The sequence below is a fragment of the Tenrec ecaudatus genome, chromosome 4, assembly GCF_050624435.1.
Source record: "Tenrec ecaudatus isolate mTenEca1 chromosome 4, mTenEca1.hap1, whole genome shotgun sequence".
NCBI classification, from domain to species: Eukaryota; Metazoa; Chordata; class Mammalia; order Afrosoricida; family Tenrecidae; genus Tenrec; species Tenrec ecaudatus.
Window position 1 is genome coordinate 20,598,156 of NC_134533.1, and position 19,647 is coordinate 20,617,802.

The 19,647-nt window shown below is 38.9% G+C and overlaps 1 protein-coding gene across 1 annotated transcript; it reads right to left on the reverse strand.

Annotated features, from left to right (window-relative positions):
- Positions 1-13,217: 13,217 nt before the first annotated feature.
- LOC142446495 (olfactory receptor 4P4-like) lies at positions 13,218-14,156 on the reverse strand. The gene has a single exon (XM_075548243.1). It carries the CDS (start codon positions 14,154-14,156, stop codon positions 13,218-13,220), a length of 939 nt encoding a protein of 312 aa, XP_075404358.1.
- Between the last annotated feature and the right edge of the window lie 5,491 nt (positions 14,157-19,647).

Sequence of the window (19,647 nt, forward strand, 5' to 3'; positions counted from 1 at the left end):
ACCAGTCTAAAAACCACAATATGTGTTTTTGGCCTCCACTCTTAGGGAGATAAGATAAAGAACTGACACTTACTTTCTGTCCGACTCACTTTCTTTGCCCAAACATTATTAATTGTAGATTAGCTTGTTCCTTTTCTAAGTCCTTCAATATACTGCTGCTAATTAATTCTAATTTTTACTTCAAATCTATACCCAAGAATCCTAGTTAATATAAAATGACTTAAAAGTTCGGAAGAAGTTGAATAAAAATAGACCATCTTTGGTTTTCAAGATGGTAATTTTCTTATTCAGTTACCATTTATTCATTATCCTCAATTTAGTCAATCAATAGGTGGATGTGATGCATCCTACATGGAAAAATCACTATTTTATGCATTCACCCATTTTTGCATGTGACACAGCAACTTTACAGAAGGCAATGAGTCCTTTCCCCCTGCTTGCTTCAATAAACTAACCAGATTCCCTTTGGTCACGATTTTGACCAAAAAAACAAATACGCAGTCAGGTGAGCAGATAATTTGTCTTGGTTCATTATTTCCTTCTTCAGCTTCGGTTGCGTGGTGGAGGTTTTATATTATTTTTCAATTGCAGGTAAACATACCATTGATTATCTCTCTATTATTGTTTCATCTCCCTTTCCACAATTATGGTTATCCAGTTGTTATATGTATTATGCATACCCTTTTGACGATTTATGAATGTAGTATTTGTGTGCACACATAAATATTTGTCATATATGGACTATGTATTGTGAGTGTTCAAAAAATTCTTGATGATGTTGAAGCGATCACTGATTTAAAGAGAGGAAAGATTTTTTTAAAAACAGCAAAACATCTGAAATAGGAGCTATAATGAAGATTCCCTGGGTCTGGGGCCTCATGCATTCATAGTTCTTATTGCAGATTAGACGTGTGCTCAGTAGGTCCCTACGGATGTCCCTTTCCTCTATTTTATCATGTGCATGGTGAGTGCTTCTCAAGCTAAGTTGGTCATTGGAATCACCTGGAGGATATTTAAGCAGGTACTGTTCCACGGAATTTTTCATTCTTTGTAGTGGTAACTACAGTCTTTAAGTATTTGAATCAATACTAAGATCCTTTGCTGAGTTTTATGCATTCAGTGATGGAGGACTTGCAGACACTGAGGTGACAGGATAGTTGGTGCTGTTAGAACTGAGAGGTCTGTGTGTTCATTTGTAATCAATGAACGGAAAAGCTTACATTTGCATATATGTCCCTATCACCTCTTAAAACCATCACACAGACAACTAAACTGGACCCGAATTTTAAAGCAATACTGCTGTTGTTGTTTTTAGGTGCCCTGAAGTCCATCTGTTTGACTCCTAGCCAACCTATGCACAACAGAACTAAACACTACCCAGGCCAGCTTCATTCACAATTGTTCTTATGTTCCAATCTGTTGCTGTAATTATTGTGTCATTCCATCTTGTCCATTGCTTCCTTTTTCTCACTGTCCCTCCATTTTACCATGCTGGAAGAACAATGTATTTCTCCAGATACTAGTCTCTCTTCACATCCTGTCCAAACTGTGTGAGACAAAGTGTCTCCACCCTTGCATCCAAGGAGCTGGACTTCTTTGGAAACTGATTTGTTTGTCTGTCATTTAGGTAGTTCATGGTACTTTCAATATTCTTTATCAACATCACAGTTCAAAGGCATTTATTCTTCTTCAGTTTTCCTTAGTGTGTGTCCAACTTTCACAAACATATGAAGCCATTACAACCAACATTGCTTAGGTTAGGTGCATATTAACCCTCAGAATAACCTCCTTACATTTCAATACTTGAAAGAGATCTTGTTCAGCAGACTTACCCAGTGCAACATGTAGTGTAGTTCTGTCTCTTAACTGGTGCTTCCATGAACCCTGGTTATAGATATAAGCAAGATGAAATCTTTAACAATTTCACCCTTTTCTCTATTGTATCATGATATTACCTATTGGTCCATGAATAAGGGTTTGGGTCCTATTCATATTGAGTTGAAATCCATACTGAGAGCTGCTACCCTTGATCTTCATTAGCAAGGGCTTCAAGTCCTCCTCATTTTCAGCAAGCAAAATTCTCATCTGCATATTGCAGTTTAAGGAATCCTAATCCAATCATGATGCCTCATTCTTCTTCATATAAGCTATTCTCTAATGATTTGCTCAGCATACAAATTAAATAAGCATGATGAGAGGATACAATTATGATACACACCTTTCCTGAAGTGATATATCATATTTGTGTTCACACAACTGTCTTTACATCCATATACATGTACTGAGTGGGTTTCTAACTGCAAGGCCAGTAGTTCAAACCCACCACTTTCAAGAGAGAATGTGAGGCTTTGTGCATTCATAAAAATTTACTGACATGGTTACTGAAGACAAAATAAGTGCAAAAGCAAATGTGAAGAAAGCTGATGGTGACTATCTATTTAAAAAGATAGTGTCTTGGGTCTTAAAGGCTTGAAATTAAACAAGCAGTCATCTGTCAGGGATGCAACAAAGCCCAGATGGAAGAAGCACACCAATCTCTGTGATCTGAGGTGTTGATGGGAAGAAGTTTTAAAAGTTCAAAAACATGCAACCAACTCCATGTGAAGAGGCGTGGATGCAATGGAGATCAAAACCCACCTGCAAGAAGATTAAAAAGGCCCTCTCAACAAAGCTACACCAAGCAGATGATAGAGCCAGTGTGCTATATGGCACTGATGAACCACATAACTATCCCCTAGTTCTTTAACATTTCCTCCCCGTCCTAGTAAGGTTTTAAAATGCATTTTACCTCATTGGTCATGTTAGATTTGTGTATGCTCACATGTATATTTAAGATGACTCTGGGTGCAAACGTCAGGATAGATGACCCCTCAGAGACAGTGACAGGAATAGTGGTTGCCTATGGGTATGGGAAGAGGGAGTGGGACTGGGGGGAGAGGGGATGGGAGAGTATAGCATCTATGATTGAATAACCCCACCAGATGGGATTGTACACAGAATTGGATGTGAATGGACATATTTGAAAATGTAAGACATGTCAATAAAGCAATTACAAAAAATTTTAATGAAAAAAGTTAAGATTTTCAGCTTTGGAAATTCGCGAGGGCAGTTCTACTGTTTCCCACAAAGTTGCTATCAGTCAGATTTGGTTGATGACAGTGATATTTTTTATTTGTTTGTTTAAAAGGTAGAACTTGCCAGTTTCAAGAATGTTAAAGGCTGTAAGGAGGAACTTATTAAATATATACAAGTATCCATAATTAACTTTATAAAGTAGCGTCAATCCCTATCCAAGGAGCTCACACATTGTCGTCTTGGTTCCTTACTACAAAAGACCAAGAATAATGAAAACTAAGATTTTCCCAGTGAGGAACAAACCATGTCAATGAAAACAATTTTATCCATACATTTATCATTGCATTTTTATGTTATACAGCAGCATTATAACTGTGCTGTGAGCATGTAGGGGATTTTATTTGATCCTTCTATGATAAAAGCAAATGGCAACATTTCTTACTGTCTAGAGAAAGAAATTATTTTAAAAAGAAAATCAATGAAAAGCTGTGTTCCTGGTGCTTGTAACCATTAATTATGATTCTGCTCCCTAGAACATCAAAAAAATAAAATAAATTTCCATGCAGGATCCACTTGAATATGTAGAGATATATTTTATGTCCTTCCACATGTTGTTCTTTTACTCATCTATAGTATTCACAACTTTCAAACATGTCTCTTTTGACAAGGTCTCCTAAATTTCACTGTTATCTCTTTGAGGTCTTGTGTGGTGACCAATTTGGAATACACTGATCAAAAGAGAATAAGATAAAACTTCTCTTTTATGCATGAGAAGGATTACTACACAGAGAATACCTGAACCAAATCTGAACCTGGACATAAGATAAACCTAGATCAGATGAATAGTCCCGACCTACTAATACATGAATAAGAACGAAATGATTCTCATGTAAGCCACAAGTTTGGAACAACTTCTTCCACAGCATTTGAGAATTAACTTATCTAAGATACCAAAGCAAAACAAAAAAAAATCAAAATTCATGGTCATAGAGTTGGTTCTGACTCAGTATGATTTTTAAGGAGCAGAATATATTATGTCTTGGGTTTTAGAGACTGTATATCTTTCTGAAGCAAAAATTTCCATTTTTTTCTGCCAAAGAGGCACTGCTGTGTTTGTGCCATTTACTTTGCCATTAGCTGCCCAATATACCAGGTCTCCTTTTGGAATGGCCAAATTGTGAAAGTGGGACTTGATAGTAATGGTCTTAAAATTTCTAAACGTCGGAAATGGAAGAATATGGCGTCAAGTTAGATTCACCTGCCTGGAGCTCCTGCTGCCAGACAACAAAATTAGAAGATAAGGTGAAGAGGCTGGTAAGCAGAGTCCTGAAATTAGAATCAGGATACTAGGGTCTATCCTGAACCCCAGTTTTTTTTTAAATTTCCACTCACAAAATGAACCAAGAACACCTTACATAACTCTAGGCTCGGGATGCTGGGCTCATGGGTGCAAGTTGAGAGAGTGGTGATTTCCCCACCTGAAAGGGAACATAATCTCAGACAGGAGGAGAACTTCTGAAAGCTAGTCACAGTAACACACACCAGAGCTATCCCTGCTGGTAGCTGCCAGGGGTCATAGCCTAGGGATCGGGTAGGTAGATAGCCATAGATTTGGAGCAATTGGAAAATTTGTAAGGAAATTTACTGAATCTGGTCTTAGTGTGGCAGAGAATAAGTGGCTAGTCATAGGTGGGGGGGCGGGGGATCGTGAATTGCGTGAATTCAGTTCTACTTAGCTGAGATGAAAACAATATCTGATAAGTTGGATTTCCTCCTCTGGGGGTCAGCATGACAGCCCCCAAATCATGGTGGCACATCATAAGCACAACAAAAAAAGAGAGCGAAAAATACTTTTTCAGGTAAAAACTGCAAATCCCAGGCACATTGTTAACTCCAAGGCATTTGGCAGAACAAGGTCTTTAACAAACATTAGCAATAATAAGGGAGCCTTTTCTAAGGAAGGACAGAAGTTAGCTACAAAGCCCAGAGGCTATCAACATAACAAACACCCCTTATAGTAAGTCTCAGTTACAGAATAACTTAATTAAATACCAGATGTCCAGGTAGGTGGTATTATGGGTGGGACAGAGATAAGGGGGTGCTGGGTGGTGGGGAGGAAGGGTACCAACCTCTGAGCTATTAGGGCATCAGTGTTATTGGCCCAAGGCAGGACAGCAAGCCCAGCTCCCATCCAGTATTCCTCCACACACAGCTAGGAAGGTCCTGCCTGTCCTGAGGACCTACACTGGGCTGAGGGAACACCCCACCCACCTGCTGCAGTGCTGCACACAGCACAGGGCAGCTGTAACAGTGAACTCCAGCACTCAACAGGGCTGTGGGAACAGCTGAATGCCCTCTGCTGTGATCATGCCTTCAAGGGTAATTCTGCCCATCACCTGTGGGACCCTACACCAAGCAGGCACACCACCCTGCTACCTTGAGGCAGGGTTGGAATTCTGCCAGCCTAACAGTTAGGCAATCAAGACTCAGTTATCTCCTTACTTATGACTCATTTTCTTCTCTCTTTATTCTCTCTCCCTTCTCTTTCCCTCTGCAGTCAGAATCAACAGGACCGGTTTTGTTTAGTTCTTCATTTTCTCTCTTTTTCCTCTTCTCTCCCTCTCTTTCCTTTCATACACCACTGTTGTACCGTGCGCCACTACCCTCCGCCTAGAGAAGCTCAACCAAAATAGCAGGGGAAGCTCCAGCCTGCCCTCCTTGGGAGCACTTCACACCACACAAAGGAGCTGCCACAGTCCTCAGCAGAGCTCCATGCTGCTCAGGAAACTTCAGTCTGGCCGCAACGGTGATCTTGCCAAATAGGATATTTCCATTCAGCACTGGTGGTACCCTGCACTAAAAGGGCACACCAACATGCCAAATTGGGGCAGGATTTACAACTCTCCGGCCCCACGTTTATGTGATCAGGGATCAGCTATCTATTTACTGTATTTTTCCGTCTTCCTTCTTTCCCAAAACAAGACACAGCAAAGAAATCAACAGCAAAAATAGCAAGGGAATTCTTAGAGAAATACTTCCACATCTTAATAAATGAAAATAAGGCAACCACTCCGGAAGTTGAAAGAACACCAGCAGGACTGAATCCAAAGAAGTCACCAAAAGATATAGTGCCTGGTCTTGGCACAAGGGACTCCATTTTGAGTTCGGCGCCTCCACCTTAGCTCACAGAACCCACCCCCTCACAGACCTCACCTCCCCTGGCTGAAAACCGCAAGTTCTGAGAACCAAAGATCCCCAGAGCCAGGAGGTTCCTTTAAGACATGGTCACTCCACCCGTCCCTGATATATAGATAAGATTAATGACCTTCTCCCTTCTGAAGCACCTGTGTGTGCAGATCCTCCCCAGTTTTGATCCTCCCCAGCTGTGCCTGCCACCAGTGGGTGGTGGGGGTGGGGGGGTGGGGGGAGAACACCACCAGAACTCCCCACTGTACGGCTTCAATAGCTCAATACCCTGAGTTGCTGAACCCGCCGGCAAGCTTCTCAATAAAGCCTGCTTCTAAAACTTTGCCCATTGAATCTTTGGTTCTGTTTTGCGACCCTATAAATCTTACATTCATGGCGTTGAAACTCGGGAGGTTGTGTGGCTCCCCTATTCTTGGCGGTCATGGTCGAGAGCCCCCCCCCCCAAAATCTCCAGGACCTTCAGACGCAGCACTTAGCCCCAACTATCATGCGTATTCAAGACCAACCTGCAGCCGCCCTGGTGAGTCTCCTTTAACTGTATTCCTTTCCTATATCAACAAGGTTGGTTTCAGCTTTTGAGCTCTGCAGGAGTCTTCCCGCCCAAGATGCTGCCCTGCAGGAATTCTCCTTCCGTTGGCCCCAGGGGCCTTGGGGAGTGATTGTTCTTGAGATGTTTTGCCAATACCTCCCTCTGTCCTTCACTGCCATCCCAGCCAGGACTCACTTGGAGACACCTGGGTGCCTCCTGCCTGGCCCTGGTCACCAGGAAAGCCGAAACCTTGTCTCTGCTCACTTCCTCTCCCTCTTTCCGTGTGGTCTTTTGCCTAATGTGCTGGCATTCTCTTTCTGACAGTCCCACCACTGACGGGACTGTTGGCAATAGGCCTCTCAGCAGCTGACCCCTCAAACTGGACTAACTGTCAGAGGGTGAGCCTTGGAATGTTTCACCTGGCTGTGTGTTTCCTATTCACACCTGGAAGTTGAAAGAAAACCAGCCGGGCTGAATCCAAAGAAAAGTCACCAAAATACATAGTAGTTAAGTTATCCAAATATGAGGAAAAGGAGCAGATCCTGAGAACAGCTAGGGAAAAACGAATAGTCATTTATAAAGGTAACCAAATAAGAATGTATTCAGGCCTATCAGCGGACACAGTGAAGAAAAGGAGGGAATGGAGTAACATGTTCCAAAAAATGAAGGAAAATAATGCAAACCCAATAATACTATACCAGGACAAATTATCTATTAATATAGATGGAGAAGTAAGTGTCTTCCCAGACAAGGAAAAACTCAAAGAAAAGATAAAAAGACACCCCGTCCTCCAAAAGATCCTTGCTGATCCAGTATGAAGAGAAGATTAACACTCACTGAGGACAAATAAGAGACCATCGCAAAAGGCACCCAGAAGGCAACAAAGAGAAAACAGTCCCCAAGAGAGTATTATCTCAACAGTGGAAAGATGACAGTAATAAACCAAACACACACAACACAAACTGATAAGATAGGTAGTTAAGAAAACAGTCAACACAAAATGTACAAAATGACATCACAGAATCCACAGATGGATGAAATATCCCTAAATATCAATGGACTGAACTCAGTTATTAAAAGGTAGAGGTTATCAAACTGACTAAGAGAACAACCCATCAATCTGCTGCCTACAGGAGACACATCTCAAGCTTGCAGACAAAAACAGGTTGAGAGTGAAAAGTTGGGAAAAAAATATACCAAGAAAATTTCAAAGCAAAATAAGCAGGGGTAACAATCTTAATCTCTAAGCCAATTGATCTCAAGATACGAGCCATAAAAAGAGACAAGGACAGGCACTATATAATGCTCAAAGGAACAATGGAGCAAGAATCAGTGAGCATAATAAATATATATGCGCCCAATGAGAGACCTGCAAAATCATACATCAAGCACTCCAAAGATGGCGAAAGAAATCACAAGCTCAACAATTATAGTAGGTGACTTCATTAAATCACTCTGAAAAATACAGATCACAGGGAGAGAAACTCAACAAGGAATGTACACATCTAAACATCACAATTGGACGCCTTGACCTGACAGATATTTTCAGAGGTTTCCACTCAAATATAATAAAATTCACATTCTTTTCAAGTCCGATAGCACCTACTCAAAGATAGGGCAAATGGTGGACACAAGTCTATTCAGAGTAAATTCAAGCACAAGCTTATACAGACATCTCTTTCTGATCACTGTACCATAAGACTGGAAATAAACAGAAGAGCAATGAAGAAAATAAGGGTAAAGAACGAGAGGATGAATAATTCTCTATTACAAAAGGAGTGGGTAATGGCACAAACCAAAGATGAAATCAAGAATTTTCCCAAAACCAATGAGAATGAAAAAAGGAAACCCCAAACCTTTGGGATACAGCCAAGCCATTTAGCCAAGCTGATACTAATATAAGCACACATGAAAAGGGAGGAGAGATTTTTGGTGGATAGGCTGGCACAAAAATTACATTAATTAGAGCAGAGTTAACAGAACAATCTTCCTAATAGCAAAAGGAAAGTAGTATAATAATCAGAGCTGTGATACTGGAGAGGGAAAACAAGAAAACTATGGAAAATAATAATGCAGCTAAAGTTGACTCATTGAAAGGATTAACAAAATTCATAGACCATTGTCAAATGTAACCTAAGAAAGGAAGGAACAAATTTCAATAGTAAGGATGAGGGATGAAACAGGGGACATTACAATGGACTCTAATGAATTCAAAAGGATAAACACACAGTACTATGAAGGCTTGTCCTCTAATGATTTCAACAACTCAGAAGACACGTTCAAATACTCGGATACAATCCCTCCCTCGACTATATCCCAAATGAATGTCAAGAACCTCAACAGACCCATAGCAATGGAAGAAATAGACAAGGTTATAAAGAAATTACCAAAAAAATTCCCCAGGTCAGATATCTTCACAGGAGAATTCCACCAAACATTCAGGGAAGAACTGACATCAATCCTATACAAACTATTTCAGAACATAGACAAAGATGGAAAATTCCCAGTCTTTCTATGAAGCTACTCTAACTCTTATGCCTAAAGCGGACAAGGATCCCACAATAATTGAGAAGTATATATCATTATCCCTAAAGAAGATCGATGCTAAATCCTTAACAAATTAATAGACAATTGAATAAAACAGCATATAAAAATTCACTATGACCAAGTCAGATTCATACCAGGGATGTACGATTCATACCGGGGATTCATATCAGATATCAACATTCGAAAGACCATTGGTATTACTTGTCAGAAAGACAGGAAAAATTATAAGAACCGCATGATAATATTAACAGAAAAAAGCATTCAACAATGTCCAACACCCATTCCTATTTAAGACACTCAAGAAATTCCTCATTATTATACAAGCTATATAAGAAAAACCAACATGCAATGTGGTAATCAAGGGAGAAAAGATTAAAAGAATTCCACTGAAAAAGGGGACCAGACAGGGATGCCACTTGTCCCCACTCCAATTTAACATCATACTGGAGGCCCTAGCTAACAACATAAGACAAAGAGACTAAAGGTATTTGCTTAGGGAAGGAAGAGGCAAAACTATTATTCACAGACGATTTGTTTTTGTACATAGAAAATCCCCCAAATTCCATGAGTGGAGTGTTGGAAGTAATAGATGAAATATATAGTAGCAAGATACAAGATCAATAAACAGAAATCTATTGCATTACTGTACACATCAGACAAGAACACAGAAGAGGCAATTAAAAAGTTGGTATCTTTTACAATAGCCAAGCAAAAATTAAAATATCTAGGGATATACATGGCTAAAAAATGAAATTTTTAAGACGAAGCCTATGGAATACTATGACAAAAATCAAGAGTGACCTCAACAAATGGAAGAATATCCCATGCTCATTGATTGGAAGGCTCTATATAGTAAAGATGCCAGTTCTGCCCAAGGCACTATACAAGTTTAATGCTATCCCGATACGAATAGGATATCATCCTTCCTGGAGCGAGAGCCCGGAACTATGGTAGGGGCCAAACCCAATCCAGGCATACGTATGCAGCCAACCAATTAAGAGGGGGAAAGAAAGAGGAGGATAAAAGGAAAAAGACACAGTGGGTACAGGGAGCAGGGCACTAATCCACCCAAAGGAAGGGTATTGTTTATATCTCCATAGGAGGAGAGAGAACAGGCTTCAACCTAATGTGCCAAGACATGCAAGACATGACTGCAGCGTACCGGTATGTATCAAGGAACCCATAGAGAGATCCACGGTACCACAACCAATCTTGACTATGTTGTCACCCCCACTCTCAGAAGAATGCACTTCAGAGGACAGCACTGGGGCTACAGTTTAGGGACTGGGGAGGGTCGGATTAGAGCACATGGGAGAAAGGCAAAGGGATGGAGAGGTAGGAGAGGACATATTGTCCATCAAGCCCTGAGGATAATGTTCCTGCTTGGAGGAGACAATGCACCTGGAGGGCTGTAGAGTGGGCCACACCACAGGACACAGTGTCCCTCACTGAACCATGGTGCTATGGAGACAGCACTGGACACACAGTACGGGAATAGTGCAAGGTCTGACCCCATCATGGTGGGACGAGGCACTAAGGGCCTGAAGCAGAGCAGCAGGGGGAGCAGACTGATGAAATCCAGGGGGAATACCAAAATTAGATTTGGGAGACAGTGTGGCACCCATTGACAAGACTGGCAAACACTCGTAAAGGCCAAAAAACACACCTTGAAATATTTTTAGGCTTTTAAATTTTTGTCAGTGGCTTTCTTTTTGTTATATTAATTTTGTTTTTGCATTCTGCTGTTGTTGTTTTAGTTTTGTTGATCTTGACTTCCTTTGTTGTTTTATTTGGCTTTGCCTGGCTTTTGCACTTATTAACATATCTGCATGTCTATCTAGATAAGATAGTTGGGATAAATAATTCAGAGTTGAAAGAATGGGACCTATGGTTCCTGGAAGATACAGGAGAAGAAAGGAGATGGGGGTTGGGGCTAAACCCTGGACAAGGGAACAGCAACTGAACTAAAATCAATGGAAGAAAGGTCGTAGGATGCCTAGTGGGGCTCAATCAAGGGCAATGCAGCAGTGTGGAATTGCTAAACCCAAATAAAGACCAAACATGATGGTGGGATGAGGGAAGTAAAAAGGAAAGTCAGGAAAGAACCAGCAGGCAAAGTACATTTATAGAGGCCTAAATATAGGTATGTACTTAAGTAAACAAATACGTAATTAAGGGGGAATAGAACTATGAGCTCATATCTATATGCCAAGAATTAAGGTTGCAAATGGACATTGGGGTCACAGGGAAGAGATGAGCCAGTCAGGGTGCAGTATAGTACCAAGGAAACACACAACTTTCCTCTAGTTCTCTGGTGCTTCATGTACTCTACTATCATGACCTCAATTGTACCTCACAAATGAGATTAGACCTGAGCATGCACACTGCTACAGATAAGAGCCTGAAACACAGGGAATCCAGGATAGATAAACCCCTCAGGACCACCAAGGAGAAGAGAGATACCAGGAGGATTATGGAAGGCTGTTGGGAGAAAGGGGGAATCAATCACAAGGATCAAACTAGAAACCTCTCAGGGGGACAAATAATGGAAAAGTGGGTGAGGGGCAACAGAAGATGATGCAAGATATGGAAAAAATAATCTATAACTTATGAAGGATCATGAGGGAGGATGGGTGGTGGAGCGAGGGAGATGAAATGGGAAGCTGCTATCAGGGGCTCAAGTAGGAAGAGAATGTTTAGAAAATGATGAAGGCGAATTATGTACAAATGTGATTGACACATTGGTGGAATGTATGGGTTGTGACGAGCGGCAAGAGTCCCCAATAAAAGTATTTAAAAATTAATTTAAAGATTTTTATATTATTTAGTGAAATGTATTTTGCCAGGAAACGTTTGGTGGTATAGGCAGTTTCTGACCACCAGCTAAAGTCAAACCTTTGCAGTGTGAACCCACCCAGCAACATCATTAAAAAGAGGCTTGACCACCTGTTTCCACAAAGAATACTGTCAAGAAAATCCCATTCTACTCTGTAACGCAGGGGTTTACCATGAATTGGAATCCATTGAATAGCCGCAGACCTGGTTTCTGTTTTGGTTTGCTTTGTTTTATTTTTTCCTTTATAGAGAGCAATGTAGAGGGTCAAGTTTGAGTCAAGGAACAGCAAGGAAATCAGACAATCTTGATTCTAACATAAAAGCCAAATACTATAACCTAAGGGTCCCTTCCACCATTGAGTCCATGGATCACATATAGGAAGAGATCAACATAATATTAAATATATATGGGTAGATTCCCTTTAAAAGTTCATTCATCATAAATTATTTTAATGATTTATGACAGATACCTATGATCCATGTTAAAACTGACTATTCTAAGAAACCAAATAAAATTTTAAGAATTAGTAATTTGAGTCCACTGCTGGATAAGGATACCTAAATATAAATATATATCAACAAATTCCTAAAATTACTTTACATAATGTGAGAGAATATAGCAAGAATAATTAAAAATTATTCCATAAATTACAGATTTTTAACATCTTCAAACCCACAAAATATATGTCACCCAGTAGTTTTGGCCCTACATTTTTAAATAAAATTATCATTAAAAATGTTAGCACGATAATTCTTTGGTTGAATAGTGTCATCTTGATTGGTGTAACCCAGAATTCTTTTTATTCAATAAATGCTTTTTTCACTCTATTAGCAAACCACGCAATTAACTAAGTTTCTTTTTATTTTCTTACATATTTTAGCAATGACAATAACTAGCATAGCACACCTCCTATGTTTAGTCCTTTCATAATAAAATAGAATACATTAAGTAAGAGAAGTCTATAATATTTAATTTCACACCCAGCCACTATATTTTACAAAATTGTCCAGTTGGAAGACTTCTTCAATTAATTGTGTGCTTCCTTTGAAAACAACCTTGACACCAAACTTTTCTCATGGCATTTTTCATCTCTGTATTTCTCAGGGTATAGATTAAAGGATTGAACGTAGGAGCAATGATGGTATAAAATAGTGCAAATATTTTATCTTCGGGGTAAGTGGTAGGAGGTCTAAGGTAAATAAATATTGCAGGAGTGAAAAATAAGAACACCACAGTGACATGAGAGCCACAGGTAGACAGGGCCTTGCGTCTGCCCTCTGCTGAGTGATTCCTTAAGGTGAATAATATAATCACATAAGAACCAACTAGGACAACAAAAGTCACGAAGGCCACCATCCCTGAATTGGCAACCAAAAGAACACCTATGATATGGGTATCAGTACAGGCAACTTTTAACAAAGGGAAGACATCACAAAAATAATGATCAATTTCATTAGGCCCACAAAAGGGTAAGGAGATTGCCATAAACAATTGTGGAAAGGCATGGGCAGCCCCACCGGCCCAGGCAACTAAGACAATAAGATGGCACCTTGTTCTGTTCATGATGATCATGTAGTGGAGAGGTTTGCAGATGGCAACATAGCGATCAAAGGCCATGGCAGTAAGAATGAAGATCTCAATGCTGCCAAAGAAGTGCATGGTAAAGACCTGTAACATGCAATTGTAATAGGAGATGGATTTTGTTCCAAATAACAGATCAGTAATCAACTTGGGTGTGACACTAGAAGTATAGCAGATGTCCAGAGAGGCTAAGTGGCTGAGAAAATAGTACATTGGTTGGTAAAAAAGGGAGCTGCTGAGAATGGAAATAAGGATGAGAAGATTTCCAACCAAGAGAGAAAGATAACAAAATAGGAATAGAACAAAGCAGAATATCTGTACGTTCTTGTCATAAGAAAGTCCCAGAAGAATGAATTCTGAGATATTTCTCTGGAATTCCATGTTTGTCAATTTGTTGTGTGATATGAACAAATGATCTTGTATCTGAAAATAAAACAGACATGAATTTGGATGAAAAATTAACATCATAATGACAGTAATAGCCAATTAATAAATTTACTAGCATGCAATAGTATTTGTATAAATTATTCTTTATGAAATTAATCTACTTTTGTTGCTTTTTAACATATTTCTGATTTTATAATACTATTGTGAAATAAATTTATAATGAAATTAAGTATGCATTTTTCTTTCTTCTGCAATCTACACCCATTGAAATAGCAGTAAAATGAAAAAAATGGAAACAACATACAGCACTGGAAAATATGGAGAAGTATTTTAGTTCCATTTTATTCAATTTTAAGAGTAAACCTTAAAGTAAAAGTCAAATTTCATCTTAATCATGAAGAAAACATTGCTGTCCTCCACATGTACTATTTTCATGTTAGGTGCGTTCTAGCTGGTTCCTTCCTTCATACACAGTGCGATACTGCGCCTGTCTCACAGCTCTGCTGGACTTCAGTCCATGATTGTAGCTAATGCATCAGTCCATCTCTTGGAGGGTCTTCACGTTCCATCGTTTCACTCACTCTCTTGGGAAAGCATGATGTCTTATTGCAGTAACTGGTACCTTCTGATGACATGCCCCACATGCGCAAAAGATTGTTGTTATTTTTATTTATAATGAACATTCAAGTTGTACTTTTCTAAGAGAGCAACCTGTTCTTTTTCAATTCACATGATATTAAGCATTTTTCACCAAAATAATCATTACAAAGGGTGAATTATTCTTTTTTCCTTACTCATTGTCCAGCTTTCATATGAATATAAGACAATTAAATCTTTAACAACCACTTTTCCCCCCACCCAACTATGTTGCTTATTGGTCCAGTTGTGAAAATTGTTGTTTTCATCATGTGATATTTAATTCATCACCCACTGTAGCCTTTGATCATGATCAGTCAGTTCTCCCAACTCCTCTTCATTGTCAGTAAGCAAGGTTGCTCCATCTGATTACCCCAATCTCCCTCTGTTAATGCGTCTGCCCCTCTGCTGTGCCTGTGTTCTGGTTTAAGTAGTTCACGTTCTCGCATGATTTCCTCTGTTTACATACTGAATAAGTAAGGTGAAAGGTTACTACCCTGATGTACTCCTTTCCTGATTTCAAATTGTGTAGTAATTCCTTGTTTTGTTTGAATGATTATCTCTTGATCTATGTATAGGTGTACAATGAGCAGAAGTCAGAGTTCTAGAACCCACATTCTTCTCAATGTTATCTGTAACTTGTTATGATCTGCAAAATGAAATGCCGTCACATAATCAATGTCACACCGACCTTCTTTGTTTTCAGGTAAGGTTCCCCTGACACCCACAATGACATCCTTCATTCTACCTCCTTCTTAACCCTACTTGATTTCCTGGAAGTGACGCATATACAGACTACTGAAATAATTTTTTATTTATCGTCAGCAGAATCATTCTATTATGTGATACTAAGAATATTTTCCGATGCTTTCCATATTCCATTGTATCACATTTCTTTGGATTACCCACAAATGTGATTCACTTTCTATCGATTGGCTAGATAAATGTTTCCCAAATTTGTTGGCATGGGCAAGTGTTGCCTGCACATTTGCCTATTTAATTTAGTTTATACAAAAAATTGTGTTGCAGATTTTTAAATAGGTGTTTACAGTATGTATACATTAAAAAATCTTTTATCTCAGCATGATTTGGATCACCTTTACTGAATTATATGAGAATGAATGTTCAGAAAATTCAAATATGCTTAAAACACCTGTTTGAATGGCTGAACTTGGGTATATCCAGAATGTTGTCTTCTTTGTCATGAGTATAAAGATTGAAAGTTGCATTTGCTGTTGCTGGATGTCTAGATTGGTAGCGATCCTAAACCTAAGAGAACAAAGGTTGCCCTGTTTGCAGTGTGCGCATCACATTAAGTTTCTATAGTCACTGTGTCAATTCCTCTCCTTGAAAGTCTTTTGATTTTTCTCTGCTGCTCTACTTCACCAAACCTGATGTACTTTTCCAAGAAGCAGTCTCTCCAGACAACAAGGCTAACGAATGTGACATGGACTCTCACCATCTTTGGTATGGAGAACATTCTGGGTGAACTTATTTAAGCAGATTTGTTTCTTCTTCTGAAAGCAGCATGTTCAATATTGTTTCCTGATATCAGAATTCAAAGGCCTCAAGTCTTGCTCAGTGTTCCCTATCCCTACTCCAGCTCACACACTCATAGAAGGAGATTGAAAATACCAGGGCTTGGGTCAGCCACACACTAGCTCCCTAAGTGACCAATGTAGGTTTGTTTACATGAAAAAAGTACTCAGCCAAAGAAGATATTCCATTTAGAGATTGGAGTTGTGAAAAGTAATAGCAAAAGCATTCTCTTCTCTTATTTCTACCTCATACGTTAAGGGAAAAGCTATAAAATATGCAAACATTCAAGTCTGTAAAGGTAAAGGAAAGTACTTTTTTTAAGAATTAATGATAGCTTCTTAAAGAAATTGGCGTTTTCATATTTTTTCTAAACAGATGTGTGCAGAAATGAAAAGGCTCTCACAGTAGGGTCACAGGAAGGAGTTGACCGATTCACGGTGCAGTATAGCGAGCCTCTCAGGGTACAGTACAGTGAGCCAATGGGGTTTGCAGTATAGCACTGATGAAACATGCAACATTCCTCTAGTGATTTCATGCTTCCTCCACGCTACTATTAAGACCTGAATTCTACTTTACAATTCCAGCTGACCAGAATATGTACAAAGGTACAGAAAAGAGCTAGAAACACAGGGAATCTGAGATATATAACCCCACAGGACCAATATTGAGAGTAGCCACAGGACCAATATTGAGAGTAGCCATATCAGGGTAAGGGGAAGGTGGACGGAAAATGGTGGAACCAATCACAATGATCTCCCTATAACGCCCCTCCCAGGGGGATGGACAACAGAGAAGTAGGTGAAGGGAGACATTGTTCAGTGTAAGACATGAAAAAAAAAAATTATCAAGGGTTCATGAGAGAGGGAAGGTTGGCAAGTGAGGGGAAAAATGAGAATCTGATTCCAAGGGCTCAAGTAGAAAGAAAATGTTTTGAAAATGATGTTGGCAACAAATATACAAATGTGCTTGACACAATGGATGGATGGATGTATTATGATAAGAGTTGTACATGCCCCCAGTATAATGATTAAAAAAGAAAATTGTAACAAATGTAACCAATGCAGTTATTTGTCACAAAGTCTAAATGAATGAAAGACTCACATATGCCCTAAATCTTTTGATTAACCAGGAACAATGACCTTAGGGAGAGGGGTGGAATAGGAAGAATGGACTTCCCAGGGCTGCTTAATTCTGTTATAAAGCACACCCAGTGGAGTCACACAATCTGCAGCACATATTCTTTCTAAAAAACATAATGACTTCTTGTAAGGTCACCTGGAAACCATATCCTTCAGTGATATATAAATTAGAATCTGTGCAGTTGATAATCTTTGAATATGTAGATAGCAAAGAGATGGCATGTGTGACATTAAAAATGAGCCATATATGAGAAACCAATTCCATGTTTTAGTATGATTCAAAACTTAGTCACATCAAAGTCTCAATTTGTTCCTATAATAACTTCATTTTCAAGAAAAATAATTATCAGGCTGAAAATGTTCCACGCTTGACTGTAGCTAAAAAGATGCAAAGCTTTGGCTGAGTGTTATTGGCAGGCCTGGTTACACTGTCCTTACGCACTTGGTGACTAACTGAAGGTCTCCAGCTCAAACATACCAGGCGTCTGTGGCCATCTGCTTCCACAGATACTGATAGTCTTGAAAACACAGTGAGGCAGCGTTTCCAATAAGGTGCTGTAGGTTCACTATATGTCATAACTATTTCAGCAGCAATGGGGCTTAGTAGTTTCTATTCATCTCTGTGTTCCTTTTCAGAACTAATGAAAATTCTTAGTTCTCAAGAATGTATAATTTTGAGTTTCTAAATGTATATATTTAGCCAAACAAATTTATTTTAAAATAATTTTTGTATTAATAGGCTGATGAATAATTTAAAAGAAGAAATGCTTTATTAAGTTAAATTGTTCCTCCAGGAAGTAATAATCGATAAATGATAAGGTTTTTTTAAGTGGGGTGACTAAAATGGTCTAAAATTTACTGTGATGATGGTTGCACACTTTGAAATTATACTAAAAATGATTGGACTGTATAATTTCAGAGGAGTAATTATATTGCGTATGTTTCATATATTTTAGATAGCCATAACAATTAAAAAGAGAGGGAGATTTGAACCAAGAGGGGTTGAGTAATATCTCTGAGTCAGAAAGGCAAAGTCTGTGGATATAAAAATGAAACACAACTCACTGCTGTTGAGTCCATGTTGACCCCTGTGGCCATACAGGCAGAGTAGAACAGGTCCTGTGCGTTGCTGAGACTGTCACTCTTTCTGGAGTAGCAATCCCTGTCTTCCTTCCATTCCATGGGCATCAGACACTAGATATGCTGATCTGCCTCTATCTGGTGCTCCACCCCATGTTTAAGAGTTTAGTGGGATATGCGTAAGGGGCATGGGTGTGAAGGAGTAATGGATTAGGGAAACTGTTTTGAATCTTCAGACCCAAAGACTGTGTAAAATAAGAGTCTTTCACATCACCCATGCATACCTGGACAATTCTCAACAATTAAAAAAAAAAGCTACCTCCTTATTTTCTAGACAGTCATCGGTATTTAATACAAAACAGTTTTTCAGACCCACGTTGAATGGGGACATGCTATTATGATCATTACCCTTAACAAAAGTATTGGAGACAATAACAACATTCTGGGCAGCCAGAAAAGGTGCTAAAAAAACAAGTAACAGGTATTGTCCTTAGACATAGTAAGGAAATGTTCTTTGAAAGGCGTGAGCTCATCATTACTGAAATAGTTGTTAGTCTACGTTTGCCTACGTGGCCAGAAGAGGAAACATTAAAGGATTTAAAATGAACTGACCAATTCAAGAATTTCCTTAACTTCTTAGTGCTCCTTTTCTCTCTTCTATTCCACTGGAATATCGGTACAGAATTTAGAAATATATTGAGGAATGTACGAGGTAAGATTTAATACCCCATTTTCTTTCACAGTTGATATCACATTTATTATTTCACATTTTCATCTTATCTTCTTTCAGTGAGAGATTAGTATAAAAACTACTGAGATTGTCACACACACAAATATACTCAAGTGAAATAAGCAAGTGGAACAAAACAAAACAAAAGGCAGTGTCTAAATTTATCGGGTTAATGATCAGATAAAACTTCAATTTGGACAAATCATGAGATGAAAATAAATTACTCTGATGCTTGATTGGCTAACTTAGGGCATTTATTAACATGAATTAACAAAATTTTTGCATATATATATATTTAAATGTTTACGTGATTTTCCTGATAGAATAAATAAAACCTTGCAGGTTGTCTTTATCTCAGTAG

Coding starts and splice junctions, on each gene's coding strand:
- LOC142446495 (XM_075548243.1), bottom strand. CDS start 14,156: ATGGAATTCCAGAGAAATATCTCAGAATTCATTCTTCTGGGACTTTCT.